Source organism: Acipenser ruthenus, chromosome 33 (assembly GCF_902713425.1).
Source record: "Acipenser ruthenus chromosome 33, fAciRut3.2 maternal haplotype, whole genome shotgun sequence".
Taxonomy (NCBI): Eukaryota; Metazoa; Chordata; class Actinopteri; order Acipenseriformes; family Acipenseridae; genus Acipenser; species Acipenser ruthenus.
In genome coordinates this window covers 13045676-13066937 of record NC_081221.1, presented here as the reverse complement: position 1 = coordinate 13066937, position 21262 = coordinate 13045676, and the positions used below count along the sequence as shown (strand labels likewise).

At 38.1% G+C, this 21262-nt stretch overlaps 2 protein-coding genes across 3 annotated transcripts; one reads left to right on the top strand and one right to left on the bottom strand.

Annotated features, from left to right (window-relative positions):
- The first annotated feature begins 1709 nt into the window (after positions 1-1709).
- LOC117433511 (coiled-coil domain-containing protein 43-like) lies at positions 1710-6971 on the top strand. 2 transcript variants are annotated; one of them, XM_059006624.1, is made up of 5 exons: positions 1710-1994; positions 3338-3431; positions 3707-3881; positions 4276-4352; positions 4882-6971. In XM_059006624.1, exons 1-5 carry the CDS (start codon positions 1764-1766, stop codon positions 5067-5069), a joined length of 765 nt encoding a protein of 254 aa, XP_058862607.1. In that variant the 5' UTR covers positions 1710-1763; the 3' UTR covers positions 5070-6971. The 2 variants fall into 2 exon arrangements, with proteins under 2 accessions (XP_058862607.1, XP_033911719.2); XM_034055828.3 differs by having other exon boundaries at positions 1714-1994; positions 3707-3842; positions 4294-4352.
- A 1797-nt stretch (positions 6972-8768) lies between these two features.
- On the bottom strand, positions 8769-21116 carry LOC117433255 (meiosis-specific coiled-coil domain-containing protein MEIOC). The gene is made up of 7 exons (XM_059006623.1): positions 19230-21116; positions 15925-16091; positions 13236-13340; positions 11288-13139; positions 10824-10958; positions 9712-9892; positions 8769-9483 (listed from the first exon to the last, which is right to left on the bottom strand). Exons 1-7 carry the CDS (start codon positions 19296-19298, stop codon positions 9275-9277), a joined length of 2718 nt encoding a protein of 905 aa, XP_058862606.1. The 5' UTR covers positions 19299-21116; the 3' UTR covers positions 8769-9274.
- Positions 21117-21262: the final 146 nt, after the last annotated feature.

Here is a 21262-nt window from a genome sequence, read left to right as displayed (position 1 = left end):
AACACACACCAGAGACATCTTTACTGTGGACACAAACACACCAGAGACATCTTTACTGTGGACACAAACACACCAGAGACATCTTTACTGTGGACACAAACACACCAGAGACATCTTTACTGTGGACACGAACACACCAGAGACATCTTTACTGTGGACACGAACACACCAGAGACATCTTTACTGTGGACACGAACACACCAGAGACATCTTTACTGTGGACACGAACACACCAGAGACATCTTTACTGTGGACACGAACACACCAGAGACATCTTTACTGTGGACACGAACACACCAGAGACATCTTTACTGTGGACACGAACACACCAGAGACATCTTTACTGTGGACACAAACACACCAGACAGCAGACAGAAGACGGCAGCCCAAGTTATCTGAAGTTTTCAACTCGTACCTCTTAATTAGCATTGGAGTTAGTAGCTTCAAATTTCTGTCACACTTTCTTGCATTGTTCATTTTTAAAATTCAAAATAAAAACATATTATTTCAGCTATTGCAATAAGAATCACTGCAAACGTCTTTTTTTTTTTTTTACATTAATTCCAGAGATGACACTATTTTAAACAAAACACTATAGACAGATGCATCCTGGTACTTTTGATGTAGAACACGGTGTTTGACTGTAGCTAAACCACTGGGCTGAGTTTGAACCGCAACACAGCGAGTCTGAATCTATACGTTGTCTTTGATCATCTGCCTAGGTCAACCAGAAATCTAAAATACAAGCAAAGAAACCAAACGAAGTTCAACAGAAGATAAAGGGCGTGTTTTTGCTAGTCCTATCAAGAGAAAGTTATGAAAGGGGCTGGCTATCCGCAGCACAAAGGAATACCTACTTGAGTGTCCTGAGGGCATCAGATGATTTTTAATGGTTAGGTTTAGGGTTAGGTGTTGGGTTAGGGTCAGTAGTTTATTCTGAGTGGAATACAAAGCGACTTCCCGGTTGTAACATGTTACTTTCATTCAGCAGTTGGGGGTTATTATTATTGCAGTTGTATCTCAGTATTCAAAACGTTAAAAATAAAAATGTTTTTTTTTTTTTTTTTCAAAAGTGTGTTTTGTTATAACGTGCTGTACTTTATTTGATATTCTCTCACTGAGTCACGACACAAGAGAGACACCCACAAAACATTTCAATACTAGTTTTGCAGGATGTTTTAAAGCAAACGGACACGCATTAAAAAAAATGCATTGCGTGTGCTTAGTTAGTTGTCTTGCTGAGGTTATCACGGACACGCAGTCTACTGTCAAGTTAAGTATGTTGTGAGCAAATGAATTTTAAATCAATTTGATTGTACAGTAAATGCTGTAATATTATAAATATAACAACATGTTATGCACTGGCGTATAAATAAATAAAACCGTGTCCTATTTACTGTACAGCAATGTGGAGTAGTGGGGCAGCAATGTGTAGTAGTGGTTAGGGCTCTGGACTCTTGACCGGAGGGTTGTGGGTTCAATCCCAGGTGGAGGACACTGCTGCTGTACCCTTGAGCAAGGTACTTTACCTAGATTGCTCCAGTAAAAACCCAACTGTATAAATGGGTAATTGTATGTAAAAATAATGTGATATCTGTATAATGTGAAATAATGTATAATGTGATATCTTGTGACAATTGTAAGTCGCCCTGGATAAGGGCGTCTGCTAAGAAATAAATAATAATAATAATAATAACAGTGATCCTTTCGGATGACTGTAGTCTGTCTCTAACCTAGCAGTCCCCTACCCCGGTAAGCTCTGAATGTCTGGAAATCCTTCAGGCGTTCAGTGCAGACATCTGCGCCGTGCAACAGGACCCCACAGAGCCAACATGGCAGCGCCCGGAGAGTTTGAGAGGTGGTTAAACAGTCGCCTCGACTCGCTTGAAGTGGACAGGGATGTGTACGGATCCTACATCCTCGGGGTGCTACAGGAGGAGGACAGCGAAGACGAGAAGATGGACGCCATCCAAGGCATTCTGTCGGCGTTTCTGGTGAGGTTTACCCCGGCTGCGGTCCCGGCATGCTGTGACACACGTTGCTTTTGCAGTTCTGGAGGCGGCTTGGTGTTCACGCTGTGTAAAATAATATTAATAACAGGATTCTCGTTACTCGAGCATTTACATGGCTAGTACAGCAGCAGCAACAACACCACCAAGAAGATCACGAAAACTTTTACAAAGTGTATTTGATGTTAATGCATCGGGTTTGTTGTTGTTACTGTGTAGACTAGAAGTGACTTTTTTTCATGATTAGGGTAACTTAGAGCATTAACTGTTCTCCATAACGTGCCGCACCCACTCCACACATGGATGAGAATGCCATCCCTCCTATGGTACTGACACTGTGTGCTATAGACTATAGTTAGCATCGGCTGGTGTCCCCTAACTCCAGTTCCAATATAGCTCCTGTGCTTGCGCAGATGTCACGATCTCCCCACTGCGCTCGTTTCCAAGATGGAAACGGATCAATCTTAAGACCTGCTTCTCCAAAATAGATCAGCTGTCACCCCGAGCAATCGAGATAGTGTTTGGAAGGAATGTTTAAAGGGAGGTGTCCTCTACTTTTTAACAATATGAAATCCTTTACCTGTTTAAACAACCGATTTAGTCTTCTGAGCGTGCTTCTAAAAGCTGAATTTTTGGGAAGTGTGCGGGTTTTAAAAAACGAGGAGGCGTGCAGCTTTATTTCTGTGTGGTTTTGTATTTGACGTTTTCCGTTTGCGAAAAACGTCAAAGGTTTGGGCAGGGATTTGGTCAATTCTAAAACCACCTCACTCGAGGTTTTTCAGAAGCAGGTATTAATATAGCGTGGTAAATAATGAGCAGGAACAGTAATATGGAAATATGCAAGCAGCCCTAATGGTATACTTTGTTAAACCTGCTATATATTAAAGACTACTAACTCATTTAAAATGGCACAGCTTTAATTAGAAACGCTAGTGTGAACAGTCCAGTATATTCTTATGGGGTATATGAATGTTTGATACACCCTTGTCCTATCCTCCTCTTACCTGTGTTCATCTGTGTGTTTAGCAGCAACATCCCTGTATTATTATTATTTTTAATAATAACAATGTCATTTAGCAGACACCTTTAACCAAAGTGACTTACAGAGACTAGGGAGTGAACTTACAGTAGGACCTCGGTTTTTACTTCTCATCCGAAGAACGGAGCACAAAGGTGACTTGCTTAGAGTCACACACAGTGTCAGTGGCTGTGATTGAACTGGAAACCTCCTGGTATCGAGCTCCTTTCTTTAACCACTGGACCACCAAGCCTCCCATAACCTTTTATTCCTTCCTGTTCTTATAAATGTCCCTTCTGTGTCCCTTCAGGAAGAAGATGCGTTGGAAGATGTCTGCACAGAAATTATTAAACAGTGGTTGGACAGCAGTGCTGGGTCCAAAGCCAAGAACGATCATGTAGATGGTATGTATCTCCCTTATTTATAGTAGTACAGTGGGAATTGCACGATTAAATTCACTAGCAAAGAGTTAGAATATCAAATGCATCTTATTGCAGGTTTAGTAAATCTGAATGCTTTGATTTGATATTTTCCTGTTCTACTGTGTGCCTAATTGGAATGGATCTCTGCAAATCATGAATGGGTGTGTCTAAGACCCAGTAATCTGTTTAATAAAATTGTAATAGCTTAAATTCAGTGCCCTGATTCCCCCCATCCCCATCCCCATGTATGTCTCCAGCGGAGGTGCAGGCAATCGCTAGCCTTATTGAGAAGCAGGCCCAGATTGTGGTGAAGCAGAAAGAGGTGTCCGAGGAGGAAAAGAAGAGGAAGGCAGCACTCCTCGCCCAGTATGCCAACATCACAGATGATGAGGCATATCCTTTATCTGCCGTTCTTTTTTTTTTCCAGTCCAGGTTTTTGTTCATACTACTTCCTAGTATTTTTGGTTTGCAATTATAGTCTGATGTACATAGATCAATCACTTTATGTAGATTATTTAAAGGTGTATATAACAGACTTTTTGTTATTTCCTGTGTCATAGTAAAAAAAAACAAGTTATAATCTAGAAAAAAAGATCAGTAACAAACCAAAGACTTGTTTAGAATAGGGTTGTAATAAATGGAGGTTTGTGTTTTATTGAACTTTCAAGGCTGGTTCATACTTAAGTGACGAGACCAGCTACAGTTGAGTAAAGCTGAACTCTGATCCTAGAAACTGCTCTGGGGGACGGTTGCAGTGTTTAAGCTGACATATGCCAGAACTGTACTTGAATAGAGACCCTGTATATAAATCCATCAATTCTGCTAGTTTCTTTAACACAAGCACTGAAGACGCAGGACCAGAGGAGAGTGGAGCAGCAGCCTGTACATTTGACACCAGCAAGTGTATCCTTTGCAGGGGCTTTGTTACTGGAGCAAATGTAAATCTCATAGGAATAACCTTTTTTTATGTTGGACTCAAATATATTACAATAAGGTTTTTTGGTTGTGTCATAACATAACATGATTCACAGCTTTCTAAGGGTCTTTGTGGCATACCGATCATAGTGAGTTCTTATTTAAATGTAACAGAAAATAGAGATTTAATTAAAAAAAACTGTATATGCCCAAAATGTTTTGATAAACAGTGCTATATCTTTTAAGTAATGATTACAAAACAATCCTAAGGATAGTACCATATACTTTAAAAGAAAGAAGGGCAGCTAGCTACATCAAAACACACAGTACCTCAATTACTCAATCAGTGTTGCACATCATTACTAGTACACAGCTTTTGGATAAAGTGTGTAAAAAGCCTCTTGAAGTCTGCAGTATTCTTCAAGTCTAGTAGCAAAGCATTCAAGCACAATTAGAGCCAGGTGTGGACATTTTTGTTTATTGCTTTCTGTGACTCATTCCTTTAACTCTGAATCAGCTCTGTTTAAAAACACAAACCTAGAAGACGTGATGAATGCCAAGAAAGTGGACAGGGAAAAGGCTCGAGAGGACTCCCACAAGAAGAAAGAACAGGACAAGATGCAGAGGGAAAAGGACAAACTACTCAAACAGGAGAGGAAAGACAAGGAAAAGAAACGGACTCAGAAAGGAGAGCGCAAGAGATAAAAGGGTGTTTCTGAACTTGGTTTAAAATTTTCACATAAAGTAATATGCTTTGTCGATAATGGATTAAGATATTTACTGAACAATCCGTGTTCAGTAAGAAACATTCAGAACTTGTACACCTAACCTATATAAAATCTGAGGTCCTGGTGGCCACCAGCATTGTTTAGTTTGGCTCATATTTTGGCTTGTATTTTAATCCTTTTCAAATATGTTATGTATTTTGCAGATATTAGGGAAGTTGACATCATGGGTCAACATATGAGTTACCTTTATTATAAAGTGCCCATGCTAACCACAAACCACAAAGAGCAGTGGGCGGAGTGTAATTCAAGACTATTAGAACAAGATATGTTCAGATCAGCAGTAAATCAGAATAAAAGTTGTTCTGAGGGGAAAAAAAAAACAACATTTTAGTTAGAGCAAATTATCAAATCCATGCACCCATCAATTGAAATGTAAACTACAGAGCATATATCTGTATTTTTTTTTTTTAGTAGTTGCCAATTAGTTTTTTTTTTTGTTATTTTCTCCCCAATTTAGTAGTGTCCAATTATTTTGTTTTGTTTAGCTCAGCTCACCGCTACCACCCAGGTGCTGACTCGGGAGGGGCGAAGATGAACACGCTGTCCTCAGCAGTATGTGCCGTTAGCCGCCCGCTTTTTTTTTAAAATACATATTGCAGACTCACCATGCAGCCACTCAGAGCTACAGCGTCGGACGACAACGCAGCCCTGGGCATCTTGCAGTCAAGCCCGCAGGCGCCCGGCCAGACCACAGGGGTCGGGCCAAGGACACGCTGGCCGACCTAACCCTCCCTCCCCCACGTGCAGCACTCGGCCAATTGGGCGCCGCCCCCTAGGAGCTCCCATCCTCGGTCGGCAAAGGAAAAGCCTTGACTCGAACTGGCGATGTCCAGACTATAGGGTGCATCCTGCACTCTACGCAAATGCTTTTACTGGATGCGCCACTTGGGAGCCCCCAATCTATCTGTATTTTAACACAAATTGGGTTTGCACCTCCAATAAAAGGCTTTTTTTTTTAACAATATAGTGCTAATCTGTAAGCATATTATCAGGCAATTAAAATGGAAAAAGTCAACCAGAAGCACATGTCTGTTACCTGGGGGCATCCACCTTTGAGTGAGATAAAGTAACTTGTTACTGCTTGAAGGCAAGTGCAATCTGCTAATGCAGGTACTGTAGAATAGCATGTTATTTGTTTGTTTTGATGAAAATGTGGGTTACCATTGTACTTGGGTTTTTCACTAGAAATTATGAAGTATGTGCCAAATTAGGTGTAATTTCTTTTTAAATTAAATAAAATCCTTCTCACAATATTTTTAATTTTCAGACCTTTTACCTCAACAGTCTTCTGTTTATGATACAATCACTGCGTCTTGTTAGATACTCAAGCTTTGCAAATTGATTAAATTTGTTTGTTTCTTGGTTCTGGACAGATAAAAAATGCTTTTCTGTGCCCCCTGTCATATTGACATTTTGTCCCACAGCTGATTTTTTTTTTTGTTCTTCTGCTCAATGAAACTATGTCGCTACTGCTGCTGAAAATGAATATAACAGTGCAAACGTAATTACGTACATAGACAATGGTGACTTAGAGGCTGCTACACAGAACAACTTGCACCATGCTGCTGGACTGTTTTTATATGCTGCTTCTGAAAAACGTGTTTTTCTCAGACTTGCGTATAGGTTGCAGGACACAGACATATAAACAAATTGCTGTTGTAAGGCTACTTTCCAAAAAAAAAAACACTTTCAAAAGGTGTATTTTTAAAAGATTTTAAAATCTCAAAAAGCAAATTGTGGAGTAGATACGGCATATTACTATGCAACATCACAGTATGTTTTTTTGTTTGTTTTCTAATAAAATGCATTTGCTATTTGAGTCATTTTTTAAATTTTTTAGTGTGGCCCGCTTTTACAGTGGCAACTTTAGCCATCTGCGTGCACTGTATTGAGTTGGCCTTTCACTGTCACTTGTTTTGCATGCAATCAATGTGGAGGAGATTTAATAATAATAATAATAATAATAATAATAACACTTCTACAGAGAGCATTCCGGTACTGTAAGACAAACTGAAGACTTGTTTGCAAGATTCCCCTTTTGTATCCAGACCACAATTGTGTTCATCTTATGAAATATTCTGTAATTCCAACTACATTGTAGGAGTATCCAGGATAAAAAGGGACTTGTCAAAAGTACAGGTCATGGCTAAGGCTGATGGCATACATATGGACTCCATTTAGAATCATCTTTGACACATTTTTTTTAATAAGTGACAAACAGTGTCAACAGAACTTTTTTTTTATCTAAAGAAATCCTACAGTAAACATAGTGATATAACATAGGGCAAGACTACTGTCAAGGACAATCCTCATGAATAAGCTGTAGTTTCAATGCATTGGGCTAGATTCATTCATTGCTGTTCGTATCACTTAAACTGGGTAACAGGGATTGAAATAACAGTTAATTAATAGATTGGTCTTATTGGTGAGCTGGTCTTTACATGGGGTATGGGGTCTACTGCATATGCAAAGTTGTTTTTATTTTGTATAAGATTTTTAATTAGACGAAAAGGAGCAACACTACATTATACAACTCTCAAGACTGGATCCAGAAATTGCCTATATTTCAGAAATAGCTATACTAGCTCCTTACAGTTTAATTAATCAATTCAACACTGCAGCCATCCAATTGAGTCTTCCTTCCCATCATTCTAAATACAGATTTTATATAACACACTCAACCTTGTGCCCGACATTACTCAAAATGTACATCAATCACATTTCTAACCTTTCAGAAATTTGTTTTCATATTCATTATAGGCACAGCTATGCTGAACTGCTGAATTCTCTGAGACACAACATAATAGCAACATGTTATATTACACTGTAAGTTATGAGTAACCTTTTTTTCACAGATGCCACACAAATAATAGTAATGTTGGCATGCAGTTAAACAGAGCAAGTCGTATGCTTTAAAATTGAGAACGCTCCACAATGCATATTTGAACAGGACTGCTAAATAACAAGCATAAGAATAAATTACAGAAACTACTTTAGACATAAACCAGTACAGATCCTAACAATGTTTACAATTTTTGAAACATGGGGACTCATTTATAGTCTTGTTACAGCTGTGGAACCAAAAATAACTGTCTGTAACAACTGTACTTTCTTGCTCATTGGTTAAATCTTAATTTCATAACCTGTATCTGATAAGTTTTTATATTGTAATAAATAGTAATGTAGAATTATTTTAAATAAATTACTTCTACTGACAATCACCTGCACTATTTAAATTAAAGTGTACAGCTTGCACTGCATTTTAATGTGTCACTAATTCAATTCAGCTCAAGCACACAAAAAAAAGGAATTATTCAGACACCTCGCAGATGAATTAACTTAAATTAATAATGCATTTCTTCAAATGGTTAAATATAAAGGCAAGTACCTAAATTATTAATCAAACCGCAAGTTTAAACAAGCTTTTAGTGCAGTGACTAAAGCAAGAACACTCCTGGCAATCACAACACCAGGTACTGAAGCTTGGTGCAGCAGATTTCCTTTTTTTTTATTGTACGTTCTGAAGAACACCAGCTTAATCATGTTTATATTTTAAAGGTGTTTCTTTTATCACAGTATTGCCAGACTACAAAAGAAAAAAAGTATATCCAAAATCTCTGATTCAATAATTTCTGCATTCTATAATTTTTTTTTTTTTTTTAATTGCAGGTGTTTTTAAATTTGACTACTTATGTATTTATTTCTGGCAACAATATGACTAAATGTATACCTTTTCATTTTGGCTTAGAATCTGTCTGACCATTAGCTTAGTTGCATTAATAATGCAGTGTTCAAACAGCCACTGTGGAATTTACCTTAAAAATGTCTTATTGGAGTTTAATCAGATTCAGGATTACATAGGAAAAATAAGGTGCTGTACATGAAATATGAAATTCAAAATCGAATAAATATTTAAAACCACAGCAGGCAACATCAGCTTCCTTACTTGTTATTTAACCTCCTCAGTCCTCACTTACTTAAAACGTCAAGCATGAACTAACATTTTAAGTAATGGATAATTTCTGATTATTTATATTCATATTATGCATAATAAAATCATGTGTCTTAATTGTTCTTACACTGAGGTTCTGTCTGCCTGGATTGCAAACAGATCACTTCTTTCTATTCTCTGATAGTACTGCAGACACTGTCATAGTTCTCCTCTCCACAGCTTGCTATTCCCTGTGATATGCTTTCCATGTCTGTCTGTCCCTCTCTGTTACCTGTCACAGTTTTTGGCAGTGTCATCTGCAGCGCACACCAGAGTGCGGTGCGAGATTTCCTTGTAGCTGCACTCATGTCCTTTACTGCTGCCGCCAGCCCTAGCACATCTAATAAAAGAGTAACAAGTTAAAAAAACCCTTGGCATTGAAAAAGCAGAAACTGGGCCAAATTCACCAAAAAAAAGGTAATTTTGCAGACTTTTTAACTAGTTTGGTTTAAAAAAAAATAATGATGCCACCAAAACCATTATTGTAATATCACTGATGATAAGGTTTTAAAAGGCCATACAGATGTACTTTTCTTTTTGTTCATACAGAATACGAATGCCTTGTCACCTCTGTCCTCCTGACACCGAGGTGCTCCTTGTCGCTGGCGATTGGATGTGTTGATAATTTCATCTTTTCTCCGTGCTTGTGTGATGTAAATGGCTTCCAGGTGTCTATCCAGTGCTGTAGAAATGTTGGCGTGGAGAGGGAAGCTGCGCAGACGCTCCATTTTTCCCAGCAGAGCCACAACCTAAAGAAAACCAGACGCATTCATCTATACTGGGATAATTGAATTCCTAAGACACATTTATCCCAACAAAACAGTACACCTGTACGTCAATTGAGTTAATTTTATAGCAAAAATGGAAATTACAATTAAACACATAATTATGCTAGCTAATACATAAAACTGAGATAATCATGCTAGCAAACTCAAAATATACAGTAAAAACTCGAACAGAGACTAAATTAAAAACAGATTTAGGGCTCTATGAAATCCGCGTTGTGGAGACCTCGGACGGAATCGCGAAATTCAAAGAAAAAAAAACGAATTAGGCTTTTCAGTACATTACCACAAAATCAGTTTAAACAAACAAAATATATATATGTACGTATTTTAAAAATTACATTGAAATAGCACAGTGTTTGTTTGACAAGAGGCTTCAAGAAACACACATCATGGGAACGCATGAAATAACTATTTTTGCACCTCTCAGCCACCAAAGTCCTCTGGGAGATGTTACTAAGTGCCTTTTTATTATATTAGACTAAATCAAAATAGTTAGGCTTTTATTTACATTGTTTGTCATTAATTATTAATGAAAATCTTGAAAAGTTATATTTCAGCTTGTGTTGAAAAGAAAAACTACTAAAAAAGCCTACATTTTGATTTTTTTTTTAAATTTACAATGTTCCTAGTTTGATTTTATTACATTGTGCCAATTTGTACCTTTTTTTCTGATAGCACTTTGATTTAAACCGTTTAGAAAGGGTTTTTTTTTGTTAAATTTTTTCATGCATTTCTAGCTTCATCACTGCTGTCAATGTATCAAAAACAAACAAACTAACAAATTACAGATTTTTAAAACCGAAAAATCCCAAATCAGGAAAAAGTAAATCCAAAAATTCAGATTAATAAAACGGATTTCATAGGGCCCTACAGATTCACTGTGAATACATACCCTGGCTTGCTCCCGTAGCTGATCCACAATCAGTCGATCGACCCGTGAAGGGTTAGAGGGGAGCCTCGGAGCGGAACTGCTGTTGGCACTTGACACTCGTTTTCCAGGATGGCTCTTTGCCAGAATACACTCGGTCTGTACAAAACACAACCACAGTGTATTCAGTGAAAATGCTTTAGGTAATAAAAACTGTGGCATTTGTATTAACAGAAAATACACATGTGCTGCTTGGATCACGAAATTAAACATAAAGTGTTAGAGAGGTCCTGTTTGGAATATGATTAAGAACATTTTCGAAAAAACTAAATTCTAAGGATTCCCTGTTTAAATGTCACTAGTTTTCTAACTAACTTGTTTGTTACTAATTCTGTTTAAAAGTTGTGCAAATTGTATTTTGATGTAAAGAGCTACATTTCCTTCTTAAACAATGAAATAAAACATCATAACTGGAATATGAAAAATACCTTTTTTCTTTCCTTTTCTAATGCTCTCCACTGTTCATAACACTCCTCCAGCCGAACATGAAGTTCATTTGCAGGCCCGCTGCGGTTCTTTAGCAGTCTGGGGAATCTAACAGGTGGCGCTATGCTGGGAAAAGGCATATCCCCACAAAGAAAATCATTAAAATAGGGGTAAAAGTGATTGAACTCATCAACTGGAAGCAGCTCATTCAGATTCATAGGTGTAACAGAATTGCTGTAAGGATGGTTGGACCTCGAGGGAAAACTCCCTGGGCCAAGTTGCAGGTGGCTGGTGTTTTGCCTGGTGTCAGCTGTTGCATACAGATAAGGTAAGCACAAATTTGGAGGTTTTTTTCCATGGCTATTTAAGCTGTTGTCTCCACCAGCTTGCCTTTGAGGGCTGTAATAACCTTCTAGAAAATCAAGATAGGGATTCTTCAACAAGCCCTGTCTATTCTCCCCCTCGCCTGGGTTCTTCCTCGATGGGTTCTGTTTCCCAGGAATGTCGTAGGCACTGTATCGTTGAGAAGTCAATCCCTCACAGAGGAGACTCCCTTGCTTTGTTTTCTTATCAGACTGTATTTGCATCTCACTTTCTCCAATTGCTTTACTAATTCCTTCTATATTAGCAGCTGACTGACCCTGGCTGGTGCTTTTGTAGGTGAACTCTGTGCCACAGAACTTGGAATCTTCATCCTGGCTGTACTCTGGGAAGTAAGAGATGCTCCTTGGAGACTGCTGGGCAGCTTGTGGTACAAACTCTGACAAGGAATGCGACAGCATTTTTGAAAGACTGGGCACCTGGCTGTTTGGCTTTGGCTGGTTTCCTTGATTCTGAAACTGATTCCCTTGATTCTGATACTGGCTGCCTTGGTTCTGATATGTTGTGACATTACTACATTTCTGGATGCTTGACCAGGCTTGTCTGCTTTGGAAAGAACCACCTGTGTACACTGAACCAGACAGAGTACTTGGTGGCTTGAAATATTCAGCATGCTGTGGATTAAATTCTGATAACTGTTTCTTACCATAATCATTACCTAGTGTTTGTGTCTTGAATCCACAATCAGGTGTGCTTTTCAATCCAAAGTCATTGCCCAACATTATCTCTTTTTTAAACTGCTTTTCTTGAGTGTCAGCAGCAAAGGGTTTGGGATATTTAAAATTCTGCTGGTCTGAAATCTGGTCTTCAAATCGTTTCGGTCCTGTCTGCTTTGCTTGGGACCCCTTACTGAAATAATCCAGTTCAATAGTTGGTACTGCAGGCTTGTTGGCCATTCTCTTCCCTTCTTGCAATGAAAATTGCATGAATTTACTTTGTTTGACTCTACTGTACTGAGAGAATTCAGAGTAAGGACCACTGAACTCATCATCAATCTTGTTTGGCAGAAAACGAGATGAGGCGATATCTGCTGTCTGATCAGGCAGTAAATCAGTGCTGCTGAACCCAGTATCTTTTCTATATGTATGAACATCAGACCTCTCTGATTCCTTCAATGTACTGGGCAGTCTGCTCTGCAGCATGAAAGAATTACCCGCATAGGAGACACTCTGGTGACTTTCCTGGGTCTGCAAAGAGTAAGGGTCAGTATCTCCATCACTGGAAGGAAAGAGCCACTGATCTGTAAGATCAAAACTGTTAAATCTCTGATAAAGCTCATCAGTCTTCTGCTGTGATCCTAGATAGCCATCGTTCAGGTACTGACTCTTGGCTCTGGTGAATGGCTCTGGGCACAATGAGTGTTGTGGATAGGATGAAATTAATGGCTTTTTAGTTTCAGTATGAAAGTCTTGCTTGCTGACCTCCCTCTTTGAGTCTGATGACCATATTGATTTTAAATTGGAGGAAGCACTCCTACAAAAATGAAAGAATAAAGGTATAAGTTCATTTCGGTTTCAGAAAGCAGACGCATTTTATAAATATAAAGATTGCAGAAAATGACTGACTAACCCTTCAGCAAAGAAGGTTTCTGTTTTATCTGGTTCTTCCAGAATGTTTGACACCAATCCATAAAGGTCTGCTTCACTGCCACATTCATTTCCATCGAGCAAAGTCCTAAACAGGAAAAGACAAATAATGTTGAAAGTACAGATACACTAAACAACTAAACAAATTGAGCCACCTTCAATGCATTCTAGTTTTCTCTGAATATATTATATTAAAAATACAAATTTTAAGAATTATTTAGGAATGCATGACAATGTATGGTTTCAGATCTTCACCATTGCACGTCAATGTAAAAAATGACAATTGCATTAATTCTACAGCTGTTCGGTTCAGAAGACAGTTTTATTGCAAATAAAGTGTATTTTTTTTACATCAAATTGAATCAATTTTACACTCATAGGACTGAAGATCAACAGGCAACCTCTGGTCCTGTTGTCGCTAAATCTAGCAGCAGATCAAGTTATTGAAGCCTGCAAGCAGTCCAGCCTGGGAAGTATATAACTTAGTAGACGGCAGCTTTTTTTTTTTTTTCATTTAAGGTTTGTGTTTATATGGGTGAAAGTGGCCAATGATCATTTTGACTCAATCACCTGGGGCAAAATCAATCTTTTGGCCGAGGGTCAGGCCCCCCGAAGCTCTGGGGTACATGCCCTCAGATGCATTTTGAGCCATTTTGGACTACTTTCAGAAGCAAAATTGAACTTGTCATTTTACCAGATGGATCAACCTGACAAAACCACACATGAGGTTAGTTAACAAACATAGTTTTTTAAATGTTACAGTTATTGTAATTGGAAACTGACAACATTGGGCCTAGCATTTTCAGCATAACATTTTCACTATGTACTTACTGAGCATGCATTAATTACAAATACATGCAAGCAGCACCACAGTGCTGCACCTAGAACTCCCACATACAGTTTATTAAAGGAAAGGGTTAAACAAACAAAGAAGCACTGTTCTTCTAAAGGTAAGTATTCCCTAAGTAAGACCGTTCAAAATGTCAGAAGCACTGGTTTACTATATAAATAAAAGACTTCATTCTGATGCAAATGCAAATATTATATTATTATTTTTTTTTTTGCTGAATAAAACAATTTCAGTAGTATATATTTAACTGCATAAACGTAGTTGCAGGAAGGACCAGTCAAGAGTTGTTTCTTGTTTTATTATTCGTCTAAGAAATTGTGTCTCTGCTTTTGTGATTGCTTCTAAATATGGTCTATTGAGTTAGAGAGCAAAGTTTTCCCATAATAAAATAACTTTAAACAATAATGTAAGCTGCTTCTGGGGCATTGATACGCGTATTGTTTACTTGTGTATTTCAATAGTCGTCAATTGTTCTAATTATAATTTTCTCCCAATTTAGAATAGCCAATTATTTTTAGGCTCAGCTCACTGCTACCATCCCCGAGCTGACTCGGGAGTGGCGAAGATGAACACACGCTGTCCTCCGAAGTGTCATCGACCGCTTCTTTTTACACTGCAGACCCACGATGCAGCCGCCTCAGAGCTACAGCGTCGGAGGACAACGCAGTTCTGGGCAGATTACAGGCAAGCCCACAGGCACCCAGCCAGACTACAGGGGTCGCTGGTGCCCGAGGACACCCTGGCCAACCTAAGCTCCCCCCCCCCCCGGGTGGTGCACAGCCAATTGTGCGCCGCCCCTTGGGAGCTCCCGTCCACGATCGGTAGTGGAATAGCCTGGACTCGAACCGGCAACGTACGGCACGTTTTTAATGAAAAAAAAAAACCCATAACATTCTAGCCTACTTCACTAAAATAAAAACAGTCTTCTGGTATTTTGAAAAACCACAGCTTCAAATTATTACTAGTTACTAGTGTTTAATAACAGTAACAACAATTTATTTAAAGTTGGTGTTGAACACAGCAACATGAACCTACTAACTTTCTTATTTAAATGCATATCATTTATTAATAGAGAATAAAAACAAACTAAACTAACAACTACCTAGCCTATATTTAATTCATCATTTCTGTAGTTTCCACAATCTGCCCAGCATCCTCGGTACACCGCTGCCAACGTAAGCTGTTGTAAATAGTGGAGTGTGGACTATGGGTCAAACCAATGTTCTTGTAGGGTGAGTTTCATTGTGTGTTTTTTAAAATTTATCAATGTTGGACTTCTGGCGTCTTCTGAATGACTTTCCGTTTGTTTGTATTACAATTTAAACAGTTTAAAGGCAAAACCATAACAAAACACAGAATAATAGTATCTATACATACAGAAAAAAAACATACAGGAAAAAAATATATAGTTTGTCTCCCCTGTGCCTTATGGATTAGGCGCCTATGGTCTCAATCAAGTAACAGTTCAACAGGAGAAAAATAAAACTGTAAAAGGTCACAAAAATCAAATACATGCGAAAACATTTTAGTTTACCACGATAAAAAAATATACACATATATGTATATATACACTCCCCCCCCCCCCCGATTTTTATTACATTTCTACATGAATCCTAGGAATGGACCAGGAAGAGTTCATTTTGACGGATTTCACCCATGTGTTTACAGTCAGTGATGATCTACAAGCTTGTACTGATGCCACTTTGCCATATTTGAGTCGGGTGGGTGGAGGGCCATGACTAAATTGGGGGTGTTGATAAGAGCAAATCCAGTAAACAATAATCTAAACATTTTGTGAAAGAAAAATGGATCGCTGAGGTACCTGTTCTTGATATAGCTCTGAGAACAACCAAACTGCTTGTATTCATCTTCTTGCGTCGACCAAGGAGCGTAGGGCAGGGGAGATTCAATAGGCATTGAAAAATCAGCAGAAGCCAGTGGAGACGTGAACGGCTGAAGTGGGTCTAAGTTATCAGCAGCCTGATTTGCCTTGATAAATAAACATACTGAAATTAAAACTCTGAATAGTTATACTTTAACACATACATGTTCATACACTGTTTATTTAAATAAGGCTCTAGATAAAGGGATGAAAAATATTTACATTTCATAGCAGTTTAAGTCATCCAAGGTTTTATTGAGACTCACCTGAGCTTGTTACCTATGAACTACGGTTAATTAAGCTCTCAGTAAAATCAAACTGATACTCAATGGGAGTCTTATCGCTCTCTCTTTCACATCTACATGTGTGAAATGAATCATTAATTACAAATAAAATTAAATAGGAAATATGTTTTAATAGTGTAATTGCATTTAAATTCTTACCACTCATTGTTAAGGGTTACCAGGAAGTCAATATTATATTGCAGTTAACCTTCCACAGAAACATGCCTGTATACATTATTTATTTAATTTTTTTTGAGAGAATTAAATAAATGTGCAATGAAAAACAACTTAATAATAGTTAAAGCAGAAACAGTGAATTTGAATAGGGTAGGGATATTTATATGGTTAATGTATTATCACAAAAAATCTTTGTCAGTAAAATAACAAAAACATACTTCTGCCTGGAACTATTTAAAAACTTTGCAGACATTATGGGTCAATTGCAACGTACCAAATGTAATCTGTGATGATCCTGTTCAAGTGGATTAACTTAGTACTGTCATAGATAAGACTAGCTTAATACGCTTGCTCGTCCAAAGCATTTACTGCCTAAAATGTTTTGCAGAGACAGCTGCATTTTTCCCCTGAAATGACTAGTACATTATCTGAAAACGTTATTCTGTACATTTCTTATGTCCGTCACATCTGTGAGAATAAAGTCTTGCACAATAAGGTCACATATATATATATATATATATATATATATATATATATATATATATATATGCTACCGTTTTCAGTTTAACGCAATAACATTTAAATGAATATGCTTTAACTATAGACAACGAATGGTCTATTATCACACAATATGCAGCAATGTCGTGTATGATCTGCCAGTTTGAAATGTGCGCAAAAAGACATGAAATTAATTTTTTACTTAAATATGTCTGATGTAATAAAAATGCGTCTTTCTTTTTGTACAGGGATCCCTTTATATATTTGACGCTGAATTCCGCAGATCGGATTAGTAAAGAAGGGTTTATGCAGCGATGGCATGGGTGAAAGTGCCCAATGATCATTTTGACTGAAACTCCTGGGGCAAACCAATCTTTAGGCCGGGCATTCTGAACCACTTTGGAGCACTTTCAGAAGAGCATTTGAACTTGACTTTGTAGAAAAAGAAATTCACATGTAGCTAGTTACAAGCATTTAAATGCAATGTTTGCTCCAGTACTTACTGATTTTGGACCAATTTGGCTCCCTACCAACATTTTCTAGGGATATGGGGCAGCAGTGTGGAGTTAGGCCTCTGAACTCTTGACTGGAGGGTTGTGGGTTCAATCCCAGGTGGGGGACACTGCTGCTGTACCCTTGAGCAAGGTACTTTACCTAGATTGCTCTAGTAAAAACCAAACTGTATAAATGGGTGATTGTATGTAAAAATAATGTGATATCTTGTAACAGTTGTAAGTTGCCCTGGATAAAGGCATCTGCTAAGAAATAAATAACAAGAATTTTCTTTAATGAGGGGGTCAATATGTTTTATGATTTACAATTCAGCACAACCACAGTATTTGTATACTGACCTTGTGTTTCTGAAGAACAAAAAAAGAAAAATTACTACGCAATCTATACTGTTAATATGTTAAGTAACGTTATTTGAAAAATAATTAGCGCTAGTTAAAATAAGTAAATAAAATGTCACGCATAATAGCTTGAAAAGTTATATATTGACGTACATTATTCATATAAAAGTAAAGATGACGTTTAAAAAATGTAGTGTTTTTAAAATGAAGGTGCTGGAGCTGTGGTTTACGTTTCAAGACTTGTACTGCACTTTAACGGTAAGTATACACTTCAAACTAAACAAATAGTACGCATTTCTGTCTCGATCTGTCACTCTCTCTCTCCAGTTCAAAACGAATGGATCACCAATGGATGGATCAGGCAGCAGTGTGGAGTAGTGGTTAGGGCTCTGGACTCTTGACCGGAGGGTTGTGGGTTCAATCCCAGGTGGGGGGACACTGCTGTTGTACCCTTGAGCAAGGTACTTTACCTAGATTGCTCCAGTAAAAACCCATCTGTGTAAATGGGTAATTGTATGTAAAAATAATGTGATATCTGTATAATGTCTGCTAAGAAATAAATAAATAATAATAATAATCAGGCAGGCACGACTGTTTTGGTCTTGCTGGCAAACAGATACGTTTACATGCTGTTGCTGACCTCTTGAAAAGTCGTGTTTCTGCAGCCATTCACGTTGAAAACGGCGCTTGCATTAATCACAGTACAAGCCATTTCACTGCTTTGGAAGTGCGAGTGCGGCTGCGATATCTTAACAGCAGCGCTCCTGTGTCATAAACTGCACGCATGTTGATAGATGGAGTTCGCTGATCTAAAAATCGTTTATTTTTATATCACTGATGGAGCTTCGAAAGTAGCAGGATTCGCTGCTCGGCACTTTGCACACAGCAGACCCCCGCCCTGCCCCCCACCATTGTGTGTGGCATTTCAAATATGAACGGACCTGGAAGCCATTTTGATGGAACACTTTCACCCACGCTATGGCCAAAAGCTTTGCATCACCTAGAATTTTATGATCGAGACATAACTATATGAACATCATTTAGATCTTTAATTTAAATCATGTAATCAACTACAAAATGATGTCGCAAAAGTCTACCGGAAGTCGGTATTTCATGTTAGATTTTGAAATGTCACATTTTTCAATTTCAAAGTATATAGAAAAAATACTAAGCACGATGCAATTTAATATATTAACGTAACATGACTGAGCAGGTTTCATTCAACGTTATGAAGCAAAATGGTTTAGTGTGATGCTAAACTTTTGTCCATCTGCTTGGTACGCTGCAATCAAGTTATTACAGATTTGCAGGATTTTCTAGTCCGCATTACTAGTTCACTTGATGTGAACTAAAGCACTGGTACGCTGCAGTTGACCCAATATGTTTACAATAGCCCTGTTTATTGAACTGCGCAATAATGAAAAAGTCATCTTACCTGTAATTTATAGGGCGTGAAGAAAGAATCCGAGCTTGCCATTGCATTGTTAAATACATCGAGAGACATGCTTCCACTGCTTGGACCAGTGTAATAACGGTTTGTGCTTTTCAGCACACTTTTAGGCTAGTAAAAGACCAAATAAAAAATGTTAACAATACAAACATTAAACTATCAATCACTGTTTATACCTTGCAAAAAAAATCTGCATGCATGTAGAGTTGCAGTAACCCACCGCTGACTTTTCCAAGTACTCCTCTACTCTTGTGACTGGTAGTTGCTACTGGTAGGCCACACGTGCTACACTATATCTGACCAGAGCAAAACTGTGACAACGCTCGACTCATACGCTGGTATTTAAATATCTAAAATCACAAAGCGTTTCTACTTTAATCTCTGAATGACTGTGTTATCATATCGTATACCGTTACTTATACAGTATTTGCAATACTCCAATATAAAAAAAATACAATTCTCGAGAGAAATGTACTGTCTTTGGTAAATATGTCAGCATGAACTAAATATATTCATTCAAATTCACTTATTTACTTCTGTACATTACATAACAAATATTTGCCATTTACTTTCTCATTTAAAAAAAAAAAAATCCGAGGCCACATTTTTTTGAGAGTAGCTTTGGTAACTAAGTCTAAACTCTACACACAGCCTCCGAAATGACTTACCTCCATGAATTATTCGAATTATAATACGGGTTCTTAATTTTGGTCGGATTTTACGTCGCTTGTGCTGTTATTGATGATAATTAATCAGTTTTGAGTACCATGATTCACTCTCTCCTCCTGCTCTCTCGTCTTCTTCGTCGAAGGCTGGCCGAGCTCGAGCGCGGCCGTTACATTTGGAAGGGGGCTCTCTCGAGCGGTTCTGTTCCGCGCGACGCTCTCACTCTCTCGCCCCGGCACCACGTTCGCCGCGTCCTTATTGGCCAGCGGCGGCCCGGAGACAAGACAGCGGCTTCAGATAGGAGGGCAGGTGGCATACGTCACTGCTCAAGCTCCTCAGTGTAAAGTATAGACCACTTCCAAGAATGACGTCGACTTCCAAAATGTCCATTACAGTATGTGATTATTATTATTTCCCATTATTTACAATAATTAGAATTTCTCATAGCTTATAAGTTATTAATGTAATGTCGTGATGTGTATTGGATTTACTTTACACATGTTATGTGTTCCATAAAGTTTTAATAATAATAATAATAATAATAATAATAATAATAATAATCATTTAAAAAATCAATATGGCTTTGGAAAGTTAACCTGTGGACTAAGGTGGTCCATTTTGTCTGCTTTAGTCTATTACTGTATATACAGGTTGAGTTTGAAAGACAATTATAAACACCTGTGATGTGTAGCACACTTTTTTCCCTCCCATACATGAGCTGCCCTTCACATGACAGGTATTTGTTATACACATGCTTGACATCCCTGGCATATATTCTGTACTATATAAAAGCTGCAAGTTAGTTTAAATCATTATGGGCCAGACAGAACTTTGGTAACAGGCTTTGGTACAGAGCTAATAGAAGGCCCTCATTAGTCCTGCACTAATAATAAGATTACCAGATTTCCAGAGTGAAAAACAGGGACTGTGTGTGCGTGTGTGGGTGCGCGTGTGCGTGTGTGAAGCGCTATAGAAAGTGAATTGTTGTTGTATTTCAATGACCGCGTGATCTTTCTGAAGGCCACAGATGCTCTGAAAGGCTGTATTGTAAAGCATGTTGAGAACATTGTAGGCACTTGTATATCATCTACTTGTTTGATATATAATCTCTTACCTGTGTAATACCCTGCTAGGTGGGTTCTGTATCTGTAATCTCTTACCTGTGTAGTACCCTGCTAGGTGGGTTCTGTATCTGTAATCTCTTACCTGTGCAATACCCTGCTAGGTGGGTTCTGTATATGTAATCTCTTACCTGTGTAGTACCCTGCTAGGTGGGTTCTGTATCTGTAATCTCTTACCTGTGTAATACCCTGCTAGGTGGGCTCTGTATCTGTAACCTCTTACCTGTGTAA

Bases quoted from the DNA above. Each gene is read 5' to 3' on its own strand.
- LOC117433255 (XM_059006623.1), bottom strand. From the start codon at position 19,298: ATGTCTCTCGATGTATTTAACAATGCAATGGCAAGCTCGGATTCTTTC. The intron at 16,092-19,229 runs GTAAGATGACTT...TTATTTATCAAG, and splicing joins TCACGCCCTATAAATTACAG to GCAAATCAGGCTGCTGATAA. The intron at 9,484-9,711 runs GTGACAAGGCAT...CTCTTTTATTAG, and splicing joins TCGGTGTCAGGAGGACAGAG to ATGTGCTAGGGCTGGCGGCA.
- LOC117433511 (XM_059006624.1), top strand. From the start codon at position 1,764: ATGTCTGGAAATCCTTCAGGCGTTCAGTGCAGACATCTGCGCCGTGCA. The intron at 1,995-3,337 runs GTGAGGTTTACC...GTGTCCCTTCAG, and splicing joins GCATTCTGTCGGCGTTTCTG to GAAGAAGATGCGTTGGAAGA. The intron at 3,882-4,275 runs GTTTTTGTTCAT...CAATTCTGCTAG, and splicing joins CTTTTTTTTTTCCAGTCCAG to TTTCTTTAACACAAGCACTG.